General features: G+C 40.6%; 1 protein-coding gene across 6 annotated transcripts in view; it reads left to right on the forward strand.

Moving 5' to 3' along the window:
* The window catches only part of ABHD2 (abhydrolase domain containing 2, acylglycerol lipase), a 37,527-nt gene extending 14,027 nt beyond the window's left edge, over positions 1-23,500 (forward strand). For 5 of the 6 annotated variants that reach the window (XM_070953415.1, XM_070953414.1, XM_070953417.1 and 2 more), the window contains 8 exons: positions 8,532-8,707; positions 12,311-12,478; positions 13,694-13,877; positions 15,134-15,226; positions 17,669-17,779; positions 18,813-18,882; positions 21,237-21,321; positions 23,291-23,500. In XM_070953415.1, the coding sequence (XP_070809516.1) occupies positions 8,532-8,707; positions 12,311-12,478; positions 13,694-13,877; positions 15,134-15,226; positions 17,669-17,779; positions 18,813-18,882; positions 21,237-21,321; positions 23,291-23,484 (1,081 nt within the window). In that variant the 3' untranslated portion in view covers positions 23,485-23,500. The remainder of the gene's footprint in view (positions 1-8,531; positions 8,708-12,310; positions 12,479-13,693; positions 13,878-15,133; positions 15,227-17,668; positions 17,780-18,812; positions 18,883-21,236; positions 21,322-23,290) is intronic. The other variant, XM_070953416.1, reaches the window with a different exon arrangement.
* The last annotated feature ends 529 nt before the right edge of the window (positions 23,501-24,029 follow it).

Raw genomic sequence — 24,029 nt, forward strand, 5'->3', positions numbered from 1 at the left:
ACAGTTTCAACTTTGTTATTGCAAAGTCGGCAGTTTGGATTGTCAGTGGATTTTTATATTTTTGCTTTCATGGCATTAGTTTGTAGTGCTTGTTCTTGAGCAGCGAGTATTAAACCTTCCGTTTCTTTCTTGATGGTTCCCATCTTAAGCCATGCCCATGTAAAGTTGTCATCACATTTTCCTTCAATGTTTTTCAAGTGTTGTCCATGCAAAGCTTTGGTTTTCCATCTATTTAATCTGTCATCCAGCTGTTTTTCCTTACATTCTGCCTTTGTTTCTGTTGTTTTTATAATGTTCTCCGTTTTCACAGCCTGCAGCAATTCCCCTGTACTTTGGTTCACATAATCATTCAATCTTCGTTTTTCTTCTTCTACAGTTTGATGGATTTGCAATAGCTGAGTTATTATTATTATTATTGTTGTTGTTATTGTTAACTCAATTCTTTGCATTATGTTTGTATTAACTGCAGAATTAGTGACAATTTGTTTACCTTTAGTAGTAAAGGTAGTCCTTGACTTAGGGCCACAATTGAGCCCAACATTTCTGTCATTAAGTGAAACATTTGTTCAGTGAGTTTTGCACCATTTTACGACCTTTGTCACAGTTGTTAAGTGAATCACTGCAGTTGATAAGTTAGTAACCCGGTTGTTAAGTGAATCTGGCTTCCCCATTGACTTTGCTTGTCAGAAGGTCACAAAAGGGGATCACATGACCTTGGGACACAGCAGCGGTCATAAACATGAAACAGTTGCCAAGCGTCTGAATTTTGATCTCGTCGTAACTCTGAAAAAACGGTCCTAGGTCACATTTTTCAATGCCGTTGTAACTTTGAGCGGTCGCTAAATGAACTGTTGTAAGTCGAGAACTACCTGTATATTATACATTAGAACTAAAATACTTCTTGGTATGGTTCCCTTTTCTCCCGTAATGAACCAATACATTTTAAGTTCTCTATTTCTATATCCTCAGGAACAAGTGGTTCTTATGACATCAGGAGTAAAAGTCAGCCTCTAAGAATATTCTGTCCTTTGCCAGAACATTGAGCACCAATTTCCTGGGTTCTCCCGCGTAAAATTGGAGGTTTCTTGGCAATGTTTCAACGAAGTCTCATTCGTCATCTTCAGGCTGGTGTTCTCGGCTTCGTGCTTCCAGGAGCAATTTCCTGGGCAATTTGCTCCTGGAAGCACGAAGCCGAGAACACCAGCCTGAAGATGACAAATGAGACTTCGTCAAAACGTCGCCAAGACACTTCCAATTTTACGTGGGAGAAGACCCGAATAACCAAAGACCTACATACAAACACCCGCGAAAACCTGAAATTGGTTCCTTCATATATATATATATATATATATATATATATATATATATATATATATATATATATATACCTACATACAAACACCCGCGAAAAATTAAATTGGTTCCTTCATATATATATATATATATATATATATATATATATATATATATATATATATATATATATATATATATATATATATATATATATGAAGGAACCAATTTAGTTCCTGAACAATATCTGCATTATACAAGTAATTAATTAAGCTTCTGTCCCCTCCACTGGGTTTACATGTAGCTAAATCTTTTCCTTGCAAACTAGCAAAAAAAAAAAAAAACCCTCCACCAATATGTTGTATAATTCTTTCAGTTAGCTGGATCCATTATAATGGGTTTGTACTTTAAAAACCTAAGACTTTAACAAATATTCTAAGAGGTTTGTTTGTTTGTTTTTTAAATACCTGCACTTAGACAGCTTCAGAATAATGACAGCTGATACAAAGTGTGGAACGGGGGAAAAAATTGCTGCTATTAAACTGGGTGCAGGATGCGTGGAATTTTAATTGCCGTGTTTCATGTGGGAATTCCAAGAATCTTATTGAAGCTTAAAGAGATTTTGCATATTTCTTCTCGCTTGATCTCCGAACAAATGGATAACAACACATGTAGGTCAAACTGTACTTTTCCGTTCTAATCAAATCAGCTTGTGAAGCAGTCAGGTTTTTCAAATAGGCCCCTGAAAAATAGCATTCTCAGGGCAGAGCTGATGGGATTTAATTCGCTTTCCACCAACTCAAGTTATTACATTAATCTGGCTATTTGTTCTCGGTTACCTCCAAATCATTCAACAATAGGTAATGCTGGGCCGTAAAGTAATGGAACTGCAAACAGCACGTGGTAAAGGCCTGAATATCCCTCGCACGATTAGCAAGATAGCATCCCCCTCCCCCTTTAGCAGAATACATGAATAATAGAGATGGGTCAAACAAGGGCTTCCAAGCATGGGCCACTAACTTTTTGGAAGACTTCTGGATTGAGGTTCTTTTTTTTTAAAATGTTTTATTTGTTTTATTCATATAACATTCAATTTTCATCAAACAGTGTGCGGTCTAGGTACAGTTATGTTTACGTAGTCATAATACAAAAGTTTGTTGTGGTATTCGTCACCATGATATTGATAATATAATAACATAATAATATAATAACAATAATACTTAACATCATCTTCTTTAGCAACTCTCCACTTCACTTTCCTCTTTTTATATCTCCTCCTTTCTAACTTCTGTTTCTGTTATCTAGCCACTGATAGAATATGTCCCATGTCAAATAATATTCAGTTTCTTCTTTATCCTTAATAATAAGCATTAGTCTATCCATTTCTGTGCATTCTAGCATTTTCTTAATTACATTCCCCTTTGCTGGGATCTTATCGTTTTTTTCCATTGTTGCGCAAATTCACTTCTAGTTACGGTTAGTATATGCAAGATCAAATATGTAGTCTTTTTATCATATTTTTAGATATGATAATTCAGACTTCTGGATTGAGGTTTTTGATATCCATGTGGCACTCAAGATATCAATGTACCTTGATGATATTTCAGAAATCCTGAAAGACTTGGCTGTTCTCCCAGGCCTTTGGTTAGAGTGGTTGGGACTCTGGTAAGGTTACTTGTGGCTTTTCAGAGTTGCCATTGTTCTTGGTTTTTTTAAAAAAATTCTTTTCATCATTATTGTACAGTATTTTCTGTTCCCTTAGCTTGACTGTGCATCACCCTCTGAAGTTGGACAGTGCCTAAACTGAATAAATTCAGTTAAATCTCCGTAGCAAAAGTGGCGTATGGTATTCTATTAAAAATGGTAGGTTTTAGATATCCATATTGAATGGATACTTTGCAGAGATTAAATGCAACAAGGCGGAGTTTATATTTAACAAATAGGTTTTTCCAGCCTTTAGTGATTTAGACAAGAATACATGTTACACACTAGCCTGGACAGAAACAGAACATAGTTGGTAGGGACCTTGGAGGTCTTCTAGTCCAACCCCTTGCACAAGGAATGGACTCTATACCATACTGGACAAATGGCTCTCCAATTTCTTCTTAAAAGCCTCCACTGATGAAGCACCCATACTTTTTTTATATGACAGTTTAACATAGGAACCAGCTTATATATTGAACTAAGCCATAATGCAAATTATTTAGTTTTGGCTTAGCAGTACTATATGGACCCACTCATTGCGATTGGTAAACCATGTTATAAAGCTTAGTGTGATAAACTAACAAATTACAGCTTGTTCAGTAGAATAGAATAGCAGAGTTGGAAGGGACCTTGGAGGTCTTCTAGTCCAACCTCCCTTTTAGGCAGGAAACCCTTCACCATTTCAGACAAATGGCTATCTTCTTAAAAACTTCCAGTGTTGGAGCATTCACAGCTTCTGGAGGCAAGTTGTTCCATGGATTAATTGTTCTCAGGAATTTTCTCTTTAGTTCTAGGTTGCTTCTCTCCTTGATTATTCTCCATCCATTGCTTCTTTTCCTGCCCTCAGGTGCTTTGGCGTAAAAAGCCTCTCTTACTACCGTATGTCTCCTTGGAAGAATATTCCATAATCGTGGCACATAGCAGAGAAACAACTTGATCAGCAAATATATACGGCGGGAATTTCATTTAAATTCAACATAGCACTTTGAATTGGAAACGGGCTGAAAGCCAGTGCAACTGGCAAAAATAGCAGCGCTTGATGGCTTTGGTTTGAAGTAACTCCAAATGCTTCCCAGTCTCCAAAAGTATTTTTTACCTCCAACACATTGCAGTAATCCAACTGAAAGTTTACACCGCATGATAGCTGTAACCCAGCTCTTCCTTTTTTAGGTGGGGGTCGCTATTGGCATATCAACTGATAAAAAAAGTACTTTGTCATAGAGGACACTTACATATCTAGCAGCAGTAGCAGATTCAAGGGCACCATTCACTTTCGCACCTGATTTTCTAGTGTGCAGCCTGTTCTTCACCACAAGCTGGGCACCTATCTGGCCATGCAAGCCAAATGGCAGGAACATCCTTCAGTGAATTAATTCTCATTCACTCTTATTCTGTGCTGGAGGACTTATTCCAAATGCCTGTTGGCTCATTTGGGTTAGATGAAAAGGAAAACCTTTGAGCTGAGTGTAATTTGCATTTTAGGGACAACTCTTGTCCTGTTCTCAGCTGTTATATATACAATAGTGGCCAAAATTGTGGAAATCTTTTGGGGAAAGTGTATTTTTGAGGTTTGATGGCTAATAACACCACTTTTTTTGGGGGGGGGAGTTTCAAGATAATCCTATTCCACTGCTGGAATGGCCTGGGAATAGCCCAGACCTTAACCCAATTGAAAATCTAGGGAGCCGACTAAAGAAACTTGTTCGTCAGAAGCGACTAGCAATAAAACCCAGTTAATAGAAGCAATAATCCAATCTTGGCTTCACATTATAACAGCTGCAGAACTAAAAGACTTGGTTCACTCCATGGGAAGACATTGTAAGGAAGACAGTAATTCATGCTAAAGGTTACCCAAGTATTAACTGACATGGTGAGAATTTTTGTATCTCTTTTTTTTTCTATGGTGATCATTTTTGTGTATCTTGTTTTTTCTACGTGTTTCACTTTTCTTCTTTATACTGTACCTGCTATTCTAATAGCAAATCCTTCATAAAAGTTATTGCATTACATTCTTGATTAAATGATCTTTCCATTGATATATAATTTTAGGGTACTACTCCAAAAATAAAGTGGTGTTATTAGCTAGTTTTAGAAAATACACTTTTCCCAAAATGTTTCCACAATTTTGGCCACTACTCTGTGTGTGTGTGTGTGTGTGTGTGTGTGTGTGTGTGTGTGTGTTAAATAAACTGATGGATAAAACGGAGTCCAGAGGAACAGAGCGATGAACTACTAGTAACATCACTCCTCTAAAAATAGAATTAATGTAAAACAATGCCACCATTTACAATACCCAAGTCAACAGTAATATTATATACCAGTAGTTATTGCTTTTTATATCAAAAGCTATAGGGGGTCCAAAAGAAATGTTCCAGTGGATTGTGGTGAGAGGAAAAGAATTGTGTCGCTGAAGCTTGATGGGTTTGTATTTCGTTGACAAATAAGACAAGACTTTTGGAATATTTTCATCAGCGTTTTAAACGCACACATTCCTGAGTTATTAATCACAAAGATTTCAAGCGTGTTCTGTTTGTCACTTTTTAATACATCTCATTTCTGAAAGAACTTAGGGAGGTGAAAGGGAGGCGGCCAAACTGCTAAAAAAAAAAAACCCCCACCCTTTAATTTCCAGTTCGAGCATTTAATAACTCTGTGGATAACCCCTCATGCATGTACTGCTAGTCAGAGTAAAACACTGCATGGAACGTAAAAGATGTGTGAATGTCTCTACCAACAAACCGGATAGGATTACAATCCTAGAGGTCCCACTGCCTTAACTTTATTACAGTCAGAGATTCCATGACATCACAAATTCCTTGGATAAGTGTCTGCCTTTTTTCCTCCTTTTCGTTCATGGGTGTCCTCTGCAGGCTCTTTTCACTCCTTTTTGTATATATGCCACTCTGTTATCCCCGCTCCTCAGATCTGAGCATTTCTCCATTCCAACCGTTTCCACTTTTATTCCCCTTTCATCTGTTTTGCTAAACTTGCTAAAGTTTATTGTGATATAAAACACAAATAGAAACAAAAGAAAGATAGAAGATAGAATAGATTGTTGTTGTTGTTAGTTGCGAAGTCATGTCCGACTCATCGTGGCCCAATGGACAACGTTCCTCCAGGCCTTCCTGTCCTCTACCATCCTCATTCTCTCTCATCCTCTTTTGCCCTCAATCGTTCCCAGCATTAGGCTCTTCTCCAATGAGTCCTTCCCTCTCATTAGGTGGCCAAAGTATTTGAGTTTCATCCTTAGGATCTGGCCTTCTAAAGAGCAGTCAGGGTTGATCTCCTCTAGGACTGACCAGTTTGATTGCCTTGCAGTCCAAGGGACTCGCAGGAGTCTTCTCCAGCACCTTGTTCAAAGGCCACAATTCTTTGGCGCTTAGCCTTTCGTATGGTCCAACTTTCACAGCCATCCATTGCAACTGGGAAAACCGTAGCCTTGACTATACGCACTTTTGTTGGCAGGGTGATGTCTCTGCTTTTTAGTATGCTGTCTAGATTTGCCATAGCTTTCCTCCCCAGGAGCAAGCGTCTTTTAATTTCTTGGCTGTAGTCCCCATCTGCGGTGCTCTTGGAGCCCAGGAAAATAAAATCTGTCACTACCTCCATTTCTTCCCCATCTATTTGCTAGGAAGAATAGAATAGAATAGAATTCTTTATTGGCCAAGTGTGATTGGACACACAAGGAATTTGTCTTTGGTGCATATGCTCTCAGTGTACATAAAAAGAGAAGATACATTCATCCAGGATCATAAGGTACAATACTTAAATGATAGTCATAGGGTACAAATAAGCAATCAAATCATACCAGGGATATAAATTGTAAGGATACTAGCAGCAAAGTTACAGTCATACAGTCATAAGTGGGAGGAGATGGGTGATAGGAACGATGAGAAGATTAATAAAAATAGCCATACAGACTTAGTGAATCGTTTGACAGTGTTGAGGAAATTATTTGTTTAGCAGAGTGATGGCATTTGGGAAAAAACTGTCCTTGTGTCTAGTTGTTCTGGTGTGCAGTGCTCTATAGCATCGTTTTGAGGGTAGGAGTTGAAACAGTTTATGTCCAGGATGTGAGAGGTCTGTAAATATTTTCACAGCCCTCTTTTTGACTCGTGCAGTACCGAAAGAAAGGAAGAAGAAAAGGGATTTCCGGCAATAGACGACAACAACAACAAAAAGTTACAACCTCAGCCCTTTGCTTCCTATTTCTATAACAATGTTTCAAGCCATTTCTGTAACAGGTATTTCAGCTTTTACTCCCCATAATGAGGATGATAATTACTTTACAAGCTGTACTCAGGTTCCTGAGCAATGCTGGACTAATTGTTTCTCTGTTTAAATATTTGACAGAACATTACTGGTAGTCCTCGACTTACGACCACAAAATGTTGGACTCAAATGGCTCCTGGCTTGATCAGCAGGGCCATTCTTATATATATATTTCTGGATGATCAGCCTCTTAAAAGAATGTGCTTGTCCTGTTCGATAGTTTGGAAATACTAGCCAGGTGTTTTCTGGCAAGATGATGGTGGTGTTGAAAGCAATGTCCGTCCACTTTTAACCTCTTCATTTCCTCTTCCTTACTGTTTCCCCTTTAGTATATCTAAAACCATAAAATTAAGATAAAAGGTCATCTGCTTTAGCACCCTTTATGGCACTTTCGTGATGAGTCTAATATATATGTTGTTTGCTCTCTTAAAAGGGTGCTGCTTCGGGAAGTGTTTTTTCAGAGGTCACTAAATTATACCCGATATATCAGACTTGCCATCTGTTGTCCCTTTGGCTCTTAACGGTGACCTCTGCTATTTATTTAGACTTATCTAGATTGTACATTAACTTAGGTAAACATTTGTGTCCAAGCTGGCCTGCTAATAAAAGATCTATCTTTATTTGTTTATGTTGTTTTTGTAAAGGTAAACATTTGTGTCCAAGACAGCCTGCTAATAAATTAAAGATCTATATTTATTTATTGATTTACATTGCTTTTATGGATAACCTATATGGAATTGTAACCCTTTATTATTACAATGATATATTGTACTTTGGTTTTTCCTCATATTTTTTTTTTCACTTTCTAAGCATTTTTTATGTATGGGGTTCCCCCCCCCTTTTTTTTTTTTTAATATAAGTATTTCAGAGGTGGGTTTCAGCAGGTTCTGACCAGTTTTGGAGAACCGGGAGCGGAAATTTTGAGTAGTTTGGAGAACCGGTAGTAAAAATTCTGGCTGGCCCCGCCCCCATCTATTCTCTGTCTCTCGAGTCCCAGCTGATTGAGAGGAAATGAGGATTTTGCAGTAACCTTCCCCTGGAGTGGGGAGGGAATGGAGATTTTATAGTATCCTTCCCCTGGAGTGGGGTGGGAATTGAGATTTTACAGTATCCTTCCCCTGCCACGCCCACCAAGCCACACCCACAGAACCGGTAGTAAAACCCACCACTGAAGTATTTGCACTATAAATTAAAGATGTGTCTGAAAGCAAAAGCACATGTTTGCATGTATTTCAATGCATGCATTTCCATTTTCTCTTTAGGTACATTCCACCCTTGATCTGGGGAAAGAGCGGGCACATCCAGACTGCCCTTTACGGGAAGATGGGGAGAGTAAGTTCACCGCATCCTTACGGGCTTCGCAAGTACCTCACCATGGCAGACGGTGCCACAGCAACTTTTGACCTCTTCGAGCCTCTAACTGAAAACAGCAGCAAAGGTTAGCCTGCCTCTATCTATTCTTACTTGACCCGGAAGTTTGAGTAAATATTTGCAGAAAATATCTGGCTAGGCAACATTTACTCCCAATAGAGAGGCTGGAGATTTATTGGGGCCATAATTCTGGTCTGAGTTTCAGCTTTCAGTTTGGGGGGGAAGGGGCAGGGGCTGACTTTTGAACCTCTGACCAGAGACCTGCCTATGTGGTGTATACACAGAGAGATTATTTTTATAGCCGTCAGATAAGAGGCATTGCTTCATGGCTTTAATTTTCTACTTTAGGGGTAGAATGTCAAACTTACTTACTTACTTACTTACTTACTTACTTACTTACTTACTTACTTACTTGATTTGATTTGATTTATATACCACCCTACTCCCGAAGGTCTCAGGGCGGTGAACAGCCAAACAGTAAAAATACATAGATACAAAATTTAAAAATAAAATAAAATCGAATTAAACAATTTGGCCAAGACAGATTAAAACATCCCAATCATTTAAAAACCGATTAAAATTTGCATAATTAAAAAGAGGGAAAAGATTAGGCCAGGCCTGCCTGGTGGAATAAAAAGGTCTTAAGAGCGCGGCGGAAGGTGCGTAAATCCGGGATCCTCCCTATCTCCGGGGGGAGCTCGTTCCAGATAGTAGGTGCCCCCACAGAGAAGGCTCTCCCCCTAGGGACCGCCAGTCGACATTGTTTGGCCGACGGCACCCGGAGGAGCCCCTCTCTATGAGAGCGTACCGGCCAGTGGGAGGCTGTTGGTGGTAGTAGGCGGTCCCATAGATAACCAGGTCCTAAGCCATGGAGCGCTCTAAAGGTGGTGACCAAAACCTTGAAGTGCACCTGGAAGACCACTGGGAGCCAGTGCAGCTTGCACAGGAGAGGTGTTACATGGGAACGCCATGTCGCTCCCATTACCACCCGCGCGGCTGCACTCTGCGCCAGTTGGAGTCCCTATCACTCAAAATATGCATCACAACCGCCAATGTGCGACACCTGCCAGCACATAATTTATTGAGCTTTTCAACCCCTGGTAGGCCAACCATGGATAAATCCAAGAAAAGAAATTTTCAGAAGAAAACAGAACGTTTAATTCAACTACATATGCTAGTTTTGTGGCCGCTCAAGAAATAGTCAGGCACAGGAAGGGTTTTGTGGCTCCCAGTGTTTTCTTTCTGTGGGAAACAGGTCTTTGAGTGTTTAAGGTTGCAGACCCCTGGACTAGGCTTAGGATGGTTCATTTAGTGACCATTCAAAGTGACAGCGGCACTGGAATAAGTGACATACGACCGTTTTTCACACTTATAACCTTTGTATAAGTAATCAAAATCCAGACGCTCGGCAACTGGTTCATATTTACAACCGTTGCTGTATCCCGGGGTCATGTAAATTACCTTTTGCAACTTTTTGACAAGCGTAGTCAGTGGGGAAGCCAGATTTACTGAACAACCTGGTTACTAACTTATCAGCTGCAGGGATTCCCTTAATAGATGTGGCAAGAAAGGTCATAAAATGAGGGCAAAACTCACTTAACAAATGTCTCGCTTAGCAAAAGAAAATTTGGGCTCAATGGTGGTTGTAACTTGAGGACTACCTACCCTGTTTCCCCAAAAATAAGACCTCCCTGGATAATAAGCCCAATCGGGCTTTTGAGCACATTCATTAAAATAAGCCCTCCCCGAAAATAAGCCCTCCCCGAAAATATTTAAGCGCATGCGCAGCTGATCCCCACCATTTCCTCGGGTTAGGGTTAGGGAGACAGAGGTGGAAATCAGGTAAGATGGCAAGAGGAGCCCCATCTTGCTCCATGGGGCCCAAAATAATAAGACCTCCCCCGAAAATAAGGCCAAGCATTTATTTCAGGGTTCAAAAAAATATAAGACAGGATCTTATTTTTGGGAAAACACGGTATCAATCAATCACAATCAGTCAATCAATCAATAATGCTTGAGATTAAGGTCTGTTACATAAACTGTAAAGGCTGGGATTTTCCCCTCCCTGGGTGAGAGGAATAGAATAGAATAACAGAGTTGGAAGGGACCTTGGAGGTCTTCTAGTCCAACCCCCTGCTTAGGCAGGAAACCCTACACTACTTCAGACAATATCTTAAAAATTTCCAGTGTTGGAGCATTCACAACTTCTGGAGGCAAGTTGTTCCACTGATAAATTGTTCTCACTGTCAGGAAATTTCTCCTTAGTTCTAAGTTGCTTCTCTCCTTGATTAGTTTCCACCCATTGCTTCTTGTCCTGCCCTCAGGTGCTTTGGAGAATAGATTGATCCGTTCTTCTTTGTGGCAGCCCCTGAGATATTGGAACACTGCTATCATGTCTCCCCTAGCCCTTCTTTTCATTAAACTAGACATGCCCTGTTCCTGCAACCGTTCTTCATATGTTTTAGCCTCCAGTCCCCTAATCATCTTTATTGCTCTTCCCTGCACTCTTTCTAGAGTCTCCACATCTTTTTTACATCGTGGCGACCAAAAGTGAATGCAGTGTTAAGGAGCTTAATTAAATTTGAAACCTGTTTTGTTTGCTTGAGAGAATCCACCCTAATCATATACTAGAAGTTGTCCATTTGAAGGGAAAGCGCTCCACTGGGTTTGAAGCATCCAGGTGTATTGGAAACTTCTACCAAATGTCAAAGATATTCTCCTCCCCGGTGTATTCCTTTTGCCAGAATAACACGTGGCTAGTTATTGTTTCCCCACTGCAGCAAAACCTTGGAACAGCAAGATGCTTTAAATAGGTAGCACTGCGCTCCTAACCGTAGCTTAATTATTGCTTAGAAAGTATTTATTTGATCTTCCCCCAAAGGATACCTCACTTTCCATTTGTCACACAGGAGTGAAAAATACAGACCAAAAAAACAAATCCCTTCTCATCCAATCTTCCTTTTCCTTCTCCTCAAGAATTGTCTTGAGAAGGGGGGAAATGCCATGAGGTGTAAGTAATACCGCCATTGCTCATAAGAGGTCCAGATGGAAGAAGCTTATCTCTGCAGCTTATCCTGAGCTGTTTTAAGACCACCACTTCAAATTTGAAGCTTCTCAGGTATAATGGGAGAATTCTGTGCTAACAGAGCCAGTGCCTGACAGCTTAAAGTTATAGTTCACATTTGACAGGCATCCAGTTAGGAAAACTGGTTTTGAAAGCCTTTCTGAAGAAAAGAGGACGACAAACTTTATAGGAGCGTGTGCGCATGGTTGCTGCTGCTTGCGGAAATTTTTTTTTTTAATTATTATTTTTTTTTTAACAGCTAGTCCCATTTAGAGAAGTTGTCTTAGTCCGTGACTGCGAATTGGAGAAGTTGTTTTTCAGCGATGCTTATCGTAACTTGTCCAAATAAATTCTCGGTCATTTTATAAAGAGCGTGGGTAAACAAACTGAAGTTGCATAATGGATGTCATGTTTCCCCTCTCTGTAACATAATAAATTACCACATTCTTAGCAAAAGTGTGTGTGTGTGTGTGTGTGTGAGAGAGAGAGAGAGAGAATGTAAAAATTGCTTTGTTCCAAAATTAGTCTCCATAGACTAAAAATTAGCGAACGAAATGTCATTTTGCATCTTCCCTATCCAACTTCTCTGATGTTTTTATTCTCCAGAAGATATCACAATGGTCATCTGCCCTGGAATAGCTAACCACAGTGAGAAGCAGTACATCAGAACCTTTGTCGACTATGCTCAAAAGAAGGGCTACCGATGTGCTGTGTTAAATCACCTTGGGGCCCTCCCAAGTATTGAACTGACTTCGCCACGCATGTTCACTTATGGTAAATATTGGCTCACTCTTCCATCTTCTCCTGTTAGCGTTAGTTCCTAGCGTGCCTGTGTTCCTAGTGCCAAAGGCATGGGTGGGTCTGATTTGATCAGTAAACTTTCAAATGGCTCAGCTCACACTTTTACAGTAAGCCCTAAGGAGCTTTGCTTGGTTATGCCTGATCATGTGAACCCAAACCAGGATTGTGGTCTGTTAGAAAACATAAGCATGTTGTTAAATCATTCTAAGGGAAGAAAATATGACAGATGGGTAATTCAGTGAAAAAAAGACCTTTTTCAACATGTGCATCAGGGGTGGTACTCACCTTCGCTACCGGTTCGCAAATGTGTGCATGCATGCACATGCGCTCACTTTGCTCGCACACGCCACCTCCGTGCATGCACTGGGCCTTCAATGCATGTGCAGAGGGTAAAAAAACGAGACGTGATGATGTCCAGGCAGGTGGGCGGAGCCTCCCGCAGCTGCTGCTACCGGTTTGCCCGAACCGGATAGAACCGGTAAATACCACCACTGATGTGCATATTTCTATCTGCATGAAGAGAAAAGACAGAGAGCACTGTTTTCTCCTAGGAATATACATGCAATGCTGTAGTATCCGTTTCTTTAGCTTGACTTAGATTTTAGTGCCAGAAAAGGGAATAAGACAGTTTTTTTCAACTACAGTACTTTTGGAGAGTAGCACCGGCTGATACTCCTTAAAACCCTCCTTGAAATCCTGTTGGCTCCTGCCATTCCTTGTATTCCTGTTGTTTATGATGAGAATTTCAAATCTCTAGTGTAAGCCTTTGGCATCACTTTTAAAAAATAATTATTATTATAGTCTGTAGCCTCAGGAGATTATTCTGGAGTGTTATTGAGCAATCAAAATGTTACTGTAATGCTCTATCTTGTATTTCTCCTATGCTTTATTTAACTATACTCAGATTTGACGCTTGAAAACTCTGTACTGCAATGACAAGTCCTTAAGAATAGAATACTATCATTATTCATAGTATCTGGTTTTCACTACATGTTATTATCCTCCGTTTCTTGTTTTAAGGTTCTTAAAATGTTCATCATTTCTTAACTATGATTAGATTATTGTTTTAATGTTTAGAAGTCTTGAGGAAACATGGGAAATTATAGTTCCGTTTGGGACTTGGCAACTTTAAGACTTATGGATTTCAATTCCCAGAATTCCTCAACCATCATGTCTTTGTCTTCATAGGTTGCACCTGGGAATTTTCCGCTATGGTGACCTACATCAAGAAGACATATCCTCAGTCCAACCTTGTTGTTGTTGGCTTTAGCCTGGGTGGAAATATAGTGTGCAAATACCTTGGGGAATCTCATACTAACCAGGATCGGGTGCTCTGTTGTGTCAGTGTGTGTCAGGGGTATAGCGCATTGAGGTAAGTTGACTTATGAACTTTGTTGTGGTAGAGCAAGAAGTGAGTATGGTTGCTGTGCTTTTGCTGAGTGTAGGGGAAGTAAACTATTTCTACATAGCTTATACTCAACCTACTACCTCTTTCTGGTCCTTTTTCAAGATACTGTTTTTTCGGAAATTATGACAATAGAAGGCAACATTTCAGCTCTTTGTTCTTCACATAGACAGATCTGAAACCCTGGTGGTCCTGCAGTTAGAAGTTTATGAAAGAAAAAAAGCAGTGCGAAAAATATTTGAAATATTATACCTCTGCTTGCTATTCTTCTTCTTAAAATAGTGGCTTTCCAAAGCTTTCAGAATTTTTAGCATTTAGTGAGAATTCTGGGTTTATCTATATGTACATTGCCAGCTTTTGCAATGTCTGATCATTCAATCGATTTTAGAAATGACCCCATTGAGACAATATAGGACCATTCACTCTTTTCGTGAATTTTTCTTTTGCAAATTGTTGGCAGCTTCCTATTCCTGTTTTTGAGGGTTTTGTTCCCTCTAATGGTTGACTTTTTAATAGCACTTCTGTGTGCCATTGCCTAAATTGTTGGAGCTACCGTTAATCCTCAACATACGACTCTAATGGAGATTGCCCATTACGGTTGCATGTCGTTTCAGTCATAAACCTTTTTTTTTTTTTTTGCAGCTATCGTTAAGCGAACACATTCATAAAACAAATGCTCTAGTTCAGTGTTTCTCAAACTTAGCATCTTTACAATGGGTGGATTTCAACTCTCAGAATTTCCCAGCCAGCAAGGAATTCTGGGAGTTGAAGTCCACTCACCTTAAAGTTGCCAAGGTTGAGAAACACTTCCCTAGTTGTTAAAGGATCACCGCATTGTTCACTAGGGCCTGGTTTTGCCCCAAACCAGAAGGGCCAATTTTCAGCAGAACTGTGCCGAAACATGGTCATGTGATTGCAGGATGCTACAAATGGCCATCAGTGCAGGCATGTTGCTGAGTGTCGGAGGTGCAGTCACATGATCGTGGGGGGAGGGTGACAGTCATAACTTCAGAATCAGGTCGTACCTCCCCTTTTTCAGGTAAATCATAACTTCAAATGGTCGCTAAGCGACCAGTCATAAGACAAGGACTACTTGTATTGGTGGCCCCCAGGAAAAAAAAAATTAAAGAGCAATGTTGCAAGTTAGCCTCTTGTCACCATAACCTGACAATAACTTTTATTAATTGCTTTTATTTACTTATTTCCCCCTCTATCCTTGTTAGGGCACAGGAAACCTTCATGCAGTGGGATCAGTGCCGGAGATTTTACAATTTCCTCATGGCAGACAACCTGAAGAAAATCATCCTGTCTCACAGGTACAGTTTTGCTCTCAACGAGTCTCAATGTACCACATACTCATGTTGGGTGGATTACAGTTTTTACTGCCCCAAACTAAGTTACCGGATTTTTCGGACTATAAGACGCATCGGAGTATAAGACGCACCAAGATTTTGAAGAGGTAAACAAGGAAAAAAAAGGGTTTTGCCCTCCCCAGCCCCCAGGAACACTCTGCAGGCCTCCCAAACCCTCTGTGCGTCCCTATTTTCGTAAAAACAGGGCCTGCAGAAGGTTTGGGAGGCCTGCAGACTGCTCCTGGGGGCTGGGGAGGGCAAAAATGTTTTCGGGGAAAACAGGCCCGTTTTTGGCCTCCCAAACCCCCCACACATCATAGTTTTGTCCTCCCCAGCCCCCAGGAGCACTCTGCAGGCCCTGTTTTTGCAAAAAAAACCAGGCCTGTTTTGGGCAAAAACGGGACGCGCGAGGCAGAGTTTCGGGAGGCCAAAAATGGCAGTATTCGGTGTATAAGACATACCAACATTTCCACCAGGGGTGGGTTTCAAAACCCGTCGCTACCAGTTTCCCCACGGGCGCAACACTTCTGTGCATGTGCAGAAACGTCCGGGTGTATGGGCGGAGCCTCCCGTTGCCGCCGCTACCTGTTCACTCGATCCGGGGCGAGCTGGTAGCAACCCATCACTGATTTCCACCCTCTTTTAGGGGGAGGAAAATGCGTCTTATACTCCAAAAAGTACAGTAATCAGGTTGGATAGATTATTCACTAGCTTCATCTGGATGAAAACTAGGGCATTTAGCTTAAGAAATGGTCTGTTATGACCGGAGACTGGAAAATATATTTTTTTTAAAAAAAAAAATACTTTTGGCATATTTTTAGATCAGCAACCTGTATGGAATACTAATAATTGTAATTGCTGCAGTGATTCTTCCTCAAAGGCTTTCATGGCAAGGAACGGGGAGCGGGGGTGGCGGGGCGAGGGGAAGGAAAATCTTTAGGGCATTAAGAGTCTCTTATGGTTTACAGAGTATTGAATCTACTTAATTTGTCCCAGATATCCAAACATTTTGACAACTGCGAGATATTTTAATCTTCCCTTTTTTAAAAGAGTTCCCAGTCTTAAGCACAAGCAATCCTTCGCCAATCTGAAGGATATCTTGTTAATCTGCCAAAAACATTTTGTCTCCATAATAGATCTTTTGTGCTGTCGTGCAACCCCCGAAGCCAAATTTCCCCAAATGTTTTGTGCTCTACAAGTACAGAGAACAAAGCTCACACATATGGCCCACAGTCCTCCTTTTGTTCTCAGCTCTTTATTTCCTTCACAGTCAGGATCGCTAATGGTCTCTATGCTCTAATGTATCATGCCAGATTTCTCTGGCGAACAACATAAGTTGAAGTAACTATTCCAAGTGAATTATTTGATTGATCAGCACTGTCATATCTCTGTCACTGTGTAGTAATTGATCGCGGGGAAACACACTGAGGCTATCTATAAGTCCAATCTGATGCCTTATTATTTGTATCACAAGATGTCCTCTATAAAATGTCTACAACCCGTTGTTGCCTTTGAAAAAAATTAATACGTTTTCAATAAAGCTTTGCATAGTAAAATGAAACTTACCTTTTTTTAAAAAAAGGCATCCTCAACCACATTCATTTTTCCCTATTCCAAAACTTATCAGACAAAGTTCAGTTGGTTTCGTTTATAGATTTGATTTTGTTGAATGCATGTAAAACTCAGTGACTATGTTTCTTTCTTTCTTTCTTTTTTTATTACAGTTTTGAAATTGCATTTTTATTCTTGCTGCTACTCAATAAAGTTAAGGGATACATATGGGGGTTTTTATCTTTAGAGGAATACTGCGAAGCAACCCATCTTAAAATGTCTGGCCAGAAATCTTTTTAACAGTTGAATGGCAGTTTCAGCTAGAGTCTATCGGACATTTTTCTAAGATTGGGTTTATAAAGTCTAGATTTCTGATCCATTCTTCTAGCTTTGGTTGAATAACATCCTTCTGTTTGTGAGATTCACAAACATACTGATATCGAATTTCATGTTCGTTTTCCAAAGAACAAATTGAAAAGGTTTTGAATTTGACATAAAATGGACATTCCACACTACAATAATGTGACGATTTGTATCTATTTCGGAGTGCTAGGGGCGCAGTGGTTAGAATGCAGTATTGCAGGCTAACTCTTCCCACAGCCAGGAGTTCGATCCCGAGTGGCTCAAGATTGATTCAGACTTCCATCCTTCTGAAGTCGGTAAAATGAGAACCCAGATTTTTGGGGGCAATATGCTGACCTTGTAAACCCAGCCCAGAGACTGGACTGATATATAAGTCTAAGTGCTGTTGCTATCTAGAAGGCCATTTTTCAGATAATCATGACATCGAGAGTTAGCAAATACCATTATCCTGTGATGGGCATCACAACAACTTTTTTTTCCTTTGTATTTTAGACAAGCTTTGTTTCCTGAAACTTCGAGAAAGCTACATAGTTTAGTGGAAACAGATCTAAGCAGACTTCACACAGCAACATCTCTCATGCAAATTGATGACAGCATTATGAGGTACGCAAGAAAGTAGTATTGTTGATTTTTTTTTTTTTTACATAAATGTTTTAGCATTATCATGATTTCTGGAAATGAAGCTTCTGGTTCATATGACTGTGCCTTAATTTCAGCCCCCCTTTATTGGGGTTAATTGCTGCAGGATGATTTTTTTTAACTATAGCTCTCAGTATGCTATAAATAGCAGTATATTGTGTGTAACTGAAGTCGCTGTAAAGTTAAGATTCTTCTGCAATTTCTGTAAATTCAGGATTTTGCTAGAAAAGTTTGCAGTGAGCCACGGTGACGCAGTGGTTAGAGTGCAGTACTGCAGGCTACTTCTGCTGATCACCGGCTGCCTGCAGTTTGGCAGTTAAAATCTCACCAGGCTCAAGGTTGACTCAGCCTTCCATCCTTCCCAGGTGGGTAAAATGAGGCCCCAGATTGTTGGGGACAAGAAGCTGACTCTGTAAACCGCTTAGAAAGGGCTGTAAAGCACTGCGAAGCGGTATCTAAGTCTTAAGTGCTAGCGCTATGTGTTAATTCAGGATCCGACTTTTAGGAATTCTTCCTTTTCAGTTAGAAGATGGTTCACTTGAGCCTTATCTTTTATAACACTGAATCAGATTTATTCAGCAACGAGGCAGAAACATATATAGCATCTTAGTAGGAACTGGCATTCTAATCAGGATTAATTTATCTAGGCAGAGCGGATTCAACAGAAAAAAATATTTAATGTATTAGGAGACATTATCTAAAATTATCCATCCATCCCTTCGTATCAGTTCTTGACTACTGGAGACTACCTGGAACAAGTCCTGACAAGTTTTCTTGGCAACGTTTTCAGAAGTGGCTTGCCAGAACTTGCTGAGCACTTTCTAGAGAGTGATGGCTCATATTCCTTGAGCTATTTCTGCCTAAGAATTCATGATTTCCCAGTGCTTTAAATCTCTCCCTCCCTCCCTCTCTCCCTCCCCCCCCCATCATCAATGATTCAATTATAATTCACTAACTCTTTCCCGTGCTTCTGTTTGTTTTTTTTTCCTGGTCTTAGAAAATTTCATGGTTACGGCTCCCTGAGAGAATATTATGAACAAGAGAGTTGTCTGCATTACTTGCACAGTGTAAGTGTACCATGACATGTATTGAATATTTATTGTTTTGGTTCCACGGTTTAAAATGAAGGAAAAAAAAAATAGGGAGTGGGGAGAGGTCATTTAGACTTGGGGTAGAAGATGGAGTGCAGCTTCAGTGCATGTAAGAAACGATGCAGGCCAAATATCCACCTATGCTAGAATAATTCTAGGGAGGATTTTATAGGATCACCTTAAAAAGTTATATGTTTCGTGGGAATTATATAGTGACATATTTTATGGTAGAGTAAGGTAATGAATAAGGGGGTGTGGTGGCTCAGTGGCTAAGACACTGAGCTTGTAGATCAAAAGGTTGGCAGTTCGGCGGTTCAAATCCCTAGTGTTGCATAACAGAGTGAGCTCCCGTTACTTGTCCCAGTTTCTGCCAACCTAGCAATTCGAAAGCACGTAAAAAATGCAAGTAGAAAAATAGGGACCACCTTTGGTGGGAAGGTAACAGCGTTCTGTGCCCCTTTGGCGTTGAGTCATGCTGGCCACATGACCATGGAGACGACAGCACTGGCTCTTTGGCTTTGAAACGGAGATGAGCACCGCCCCCTAGAGTCAGGAACGACTAGCGCATATGTGCGAGGGGAACCTTTACCTTTTTAAAGTAATGAAAATAGAAAGCAACAAGGAAATTTTGGAACTGGAAATAAATTTGATTGGATTTATTCTTTTCATATCCTGATTCAAACTTCTGAATAATTCATATGAAATTGCTCAGCATAAATTCCTGCCTATTTTCCGTGACCCTCACGCTGGTATATTAGGAAGTACTTGCCCCTGGAAAACATTCAAGTCAATCTTCGCAAATGAGCTGGAAGGGACCTTGGAGGTCTTCTAGTCCAGCCCCCTGCTCAAGCAGGAGAACCTACACCACCTCAGAGAAGTGACCGTCCACTCTCCTCTTAAAAACATCCAGTGATAAGAGCAGCCATGATTTCTGAAGGCAAGCTGTTCCACCGGTTAATTGTCCACACTCTTGGGAAGTTTCTCCTTAACTCTGTAATAATTAGTAATGTTGCAGTTTATTCACATCAAGTACGACCAGGGGTGGGTTCTACTTACCTTTACTACCAGTTCGCAGCGGGGCCACACATAGTACAGGAGCCTTGGTAGTACAGTGGTCTAAGGCACCCTGTTATTAAGCTGGTTATTAAGACCAGCTGCCTGCAATTACTGCAAGTTCGAATCTCGCCAAGGCTCAAGATTGACTTAGCCTTCCATCCTTTCTAAGGTAGGTAAATTGAGGACCCAGTTTGTGGGGGCAATAAGCTGACTTTGTATAAATATACAAAAGGATGAAGGCTATTGCTTAGTGCATTGTAAGCCGCCCTGAGTCTCCGGAAAAGGGTGGCATATAAATCAAATTAAAAAAAAAAAAAACATGCTCAGAAGTGTTCTGATGACGTCAGGGTCAGTGGGCAGAGCCCCCTCCGGTTTTACTACTGGTTTTATAGAACCGGTCCGAACCGGGGGCAACCCACCATTGAGTACGACTATAAATTGGCTTTTTCATGTGTTCTTCCCCCATCCCTTCTCAAGGGGGGGGGGAAACTCATGGAAGAAGATGAACGCCATGAGGGAGTATCTGTGAATTAGTTTAGATATAATTTTGGATATAAGTCTCCCTTTCCCTCACCTTGGTTGAATACCGTTAGGGTCTGTTCCTAGGGAATGCTCAGGGAATGTTTTTAATATTTTTTAAAAATGCTTATTATGCTGTAAGCCACCCAGAGCTGTTTGAAACGAGATGGGCAGCGAATAAATTCAATGCTAAATAAATGCCATTTAAAGGAACCGCAGAAGTGACCCGAAGAAGAATTGTATGCTTTCCTCTTCAGAAAATTCTACCAGTCGCACATCCAGTAGAAATCACCTTACGATGATTCTCTAAAGATTATCTAAAGAATTAGATCATTGTTATACTAATAATAATTAGTAGCAGTAGTATAACAATTGAGTCTTCGGAGAGGGACGGCATACAAATTGAATTAATAAATAATAAATAAATAATAATTAATTTAAGCGTTCTTACTGAAGCAGTAACTAAAACATTGGGACAAATACAGGCTGAATTGTATTCTTCATCCATGACTTAGTTTTCAACAAAATATCTCTGTTAACATTGTTCACAGGATGTGAGTTTCTGCATGTTCAGGTCTCCCTAAGCCAGTGGTCCCAGAATTCTCCAGCCAGCATAGTTGAAGTCCACAAGTTTGAAGACCTCTGCCCTAAGCGGTGGCCCTCCATTAGGACATTATGAGCAGGATGCATGTTTTTTTTTTTTTTAAATGAAATAAATGAGTCAAAACCCACGTCTTGCTCTTTTTTGTCTTCAGATCTTTGTTCCCCTCTTGCTGGTTAATGCTGCCGATGACCCTTTGGTGCATGATAGCCTCTTAACAATCCCAAGAGCCCTCTCAGGTAAGGCCCAACCTTTGCTTGAACTTTTCTTTCCAACCCTACTACAGTGTAGAATATACCCCAACGTGTCAAGGTGAGCTCAGTGTTCTCACTTCTCTTTGCATTCGATTTACAGTAATCATCACCGTCTTTGAATGACTCCATAATCCCTTGCGAGGTGGATTTTGGGCAACTGAATGAAGCTAGCAAAGTGTTTTGCTGGCCGGATGCCCTTCCTGTCTCCAATGCAGAGTTATATTCAGCAGAATATAACTCTCGTGCCCAGAGAGAGAAATACCTGCCTCTACCTAGGATCGAACTCACAGCCTCCTGATTGTGAGGCGAGAGCTCCACCACTAGGCCACGGCACCACTCATTTGATTTACAGTAATGCCCTACAGAATAAAGGCAGTCCTTGATTTACAACCACAATCGAGCCCTAGAATTTCTGTTGTTAAGCGAGACAGTTGTTCAGGGAGCTTTACCCCATTTTACGGCCTTTCTTGCCACTGTTGTTAAGTGCAGTTGTTAAGTTAGTAACATGTTGTACAGTGAACCTGGCTTCCCCATGGACCCTTTGCGAAGGTCGCAAAAGGGGATCACATGACCACAGGACACTGCAGCCATCATCAATACACACCAAGGCACCAAGCGTCTGAATTTTGACCACGTGGCCACAGGATGCTGCAACAGTCACAAGTGTCATAAGTCACTTTTTTCCCCCAGTGCCGTTTGCAACTTAAAATGGTCGCTAAACCAATTGTTGTAAGTCAAGGACTTCCTGTAGGTCTTGGGGTCACATGGAAGCAGGCTGAGTCTTCTTTTCACAGCTTTGGCCAACAGGAGATGACACGGGACAAATAAATGTCACGAGTTTTTCACACATGACGGTTTGCTTTGTAGGATGCCACCCCACTTTGCAGTTTTAAGTAGTTTTAAGACTGATTGGGTAGATGCAGGGGTGACATTATAATATAATTTTAATCATATTTAAATTGTATCTCAAATGATTGTATTTTATTCCGATTTCATTTTAGATCGTATTTTATTCTAATTGCATTTTTAATCGTGCGTTATTCCAATTTCGTTTAAATTGTTTTACCAAACTTTTGTAATGATTTGTTTCTGGAACTCTGCACTTTGATATGGCCCAAGGGCTAATCAATCAATAAATAAATTCATTTTGCAGTGTAGAAAAGAGTGAATAGAATAGAGCAGAGCAGCGCTGCATAGCATAGCATAGCATAGCATAGCATAGCATAGCATAGCATAGCATAGCATAGCATAGCATAGCATAGCATAGCATAGCATTCTTTATTGGCCAAGTATGATTGGATGCACAAGGAATTTGTCTTTGGTGTATATGCTCTCAGTGTACATGAGAATAAAATACATTCATCAAGAATAAAAAGATACAACACTTAGTGATAGTCAGTTGGGGAAATAGAAACATCAGTTGGAGATACCAAAAGTGGATTTGATTTCTATAATTTCCTGGCTTTCATTTTGACTGAAACAGGTTTTTTAATCAGGATATAATGCCTGCTGTTGGTACCCTGTTCCCCCGAAAATAAGACCTCCCCGGATAATAAGCCCAATTGGACTTGTGAACACACGGGCTAAAATAAGCCCTCCCCTGAAAATAAGCCCTCCCCAAAAATATTTAAACGCATGCGCAGCTGGTCCCCGCCATTTCCTCTGGTTAGGGTTAGGGAGACAGAGCTGGAGACCAGGTAAGATGGCAAGAGGAGCTCCGTCTTGCTCCATGCACCCCAAAATAATAAGACCTCCCTGAAAATAAGGCCAAGTGTTTATTTTGGGGTTCAAAGAAAATATAAGACGGTCTTATTTTCGGGGAAACACGGTATATCATTTGTGGCTGCCCATCAACCCAGCGAAGAAAACAACAAAACCTTGGAAAACAGACTTCGGCAAAGTCCAAAGCGAGCGAGATTGCTTTCTAAACTTCATTTCTTTTTACTCTTTCCAGAAAAACAGGAGAACGTCATGTTTGTTTTACCCTTGCACGGAGGCCACCTGGGATTCTTTGAGGGCTCCGTCCTTTTTCCTGAGCCCCTCACTTGGATGGATAAGCTTGTGGTGCAATACGCAGACGCCATCTGTCAGTGGGAGAAGAATAAATCTCATTGCTCAGATACGGAACAATCGTCCGGCCAAGAATAAACAATCCCAAAGACTTTTCAGGTTGTTTCCGACTTAGTTCTCATCTTCCTTCCTTCCTTCCTGCTTTTTTCTAGGCCAAGCCTGGTCATCTTCAATGTAGGCATTTGACCGCAGTGTTTCATGCCAAAATAGAGCTAAAACACAAGATGTTGCTGTTTGGAACAGATTTGGGAGCAGGCTGGCAGGCAATGCAGGGACTCGTCCGGTCTCCTGAGGGGTTGCTGCCTGTAGCTTACTATAAGGGTTTTAAAACCAGTTGCAACATCCGAACATCTTGGAAAGACTCAAGATGTCCCAACGCTTACACTTTTCCAAGAAAACACGAGTAACCTCGTCTGGTTGTTTTTTTTGCAAAAAAAAAAAAAACTTTGCCTAGCGAGATAGAAATGTACTTTTCTCTGTGGTTATGTTTCACCTCGTTGCCACCTAAGAAAAGGGAAACTTTATATACCTGCAGAAGAGCACCGATAGAATCATCTCGGCCGGCTCTCCATCGGTGCAGCCGTTTGCAAAGCAGGGGAGAACGATGGGGAATTTGAATTTCC

The sequence above is a fragment of the Pituophis catenifer genome, unplaced genomic scaffold (assembly GCF_029215685.1).
Source record: "Pituophis catenifer annectens isolate HBS135680 unplaced genomic scaffold, rPitCat1.0.hap2 SCAF_14, whole genome shotgun sequence".
Classification (NCBI taxonomy): Eukaryota; Metazoa; Chordata; class Lepidosauria; order Squamata; family Colubridae; genus Pituophis; species Pituophis catenifer.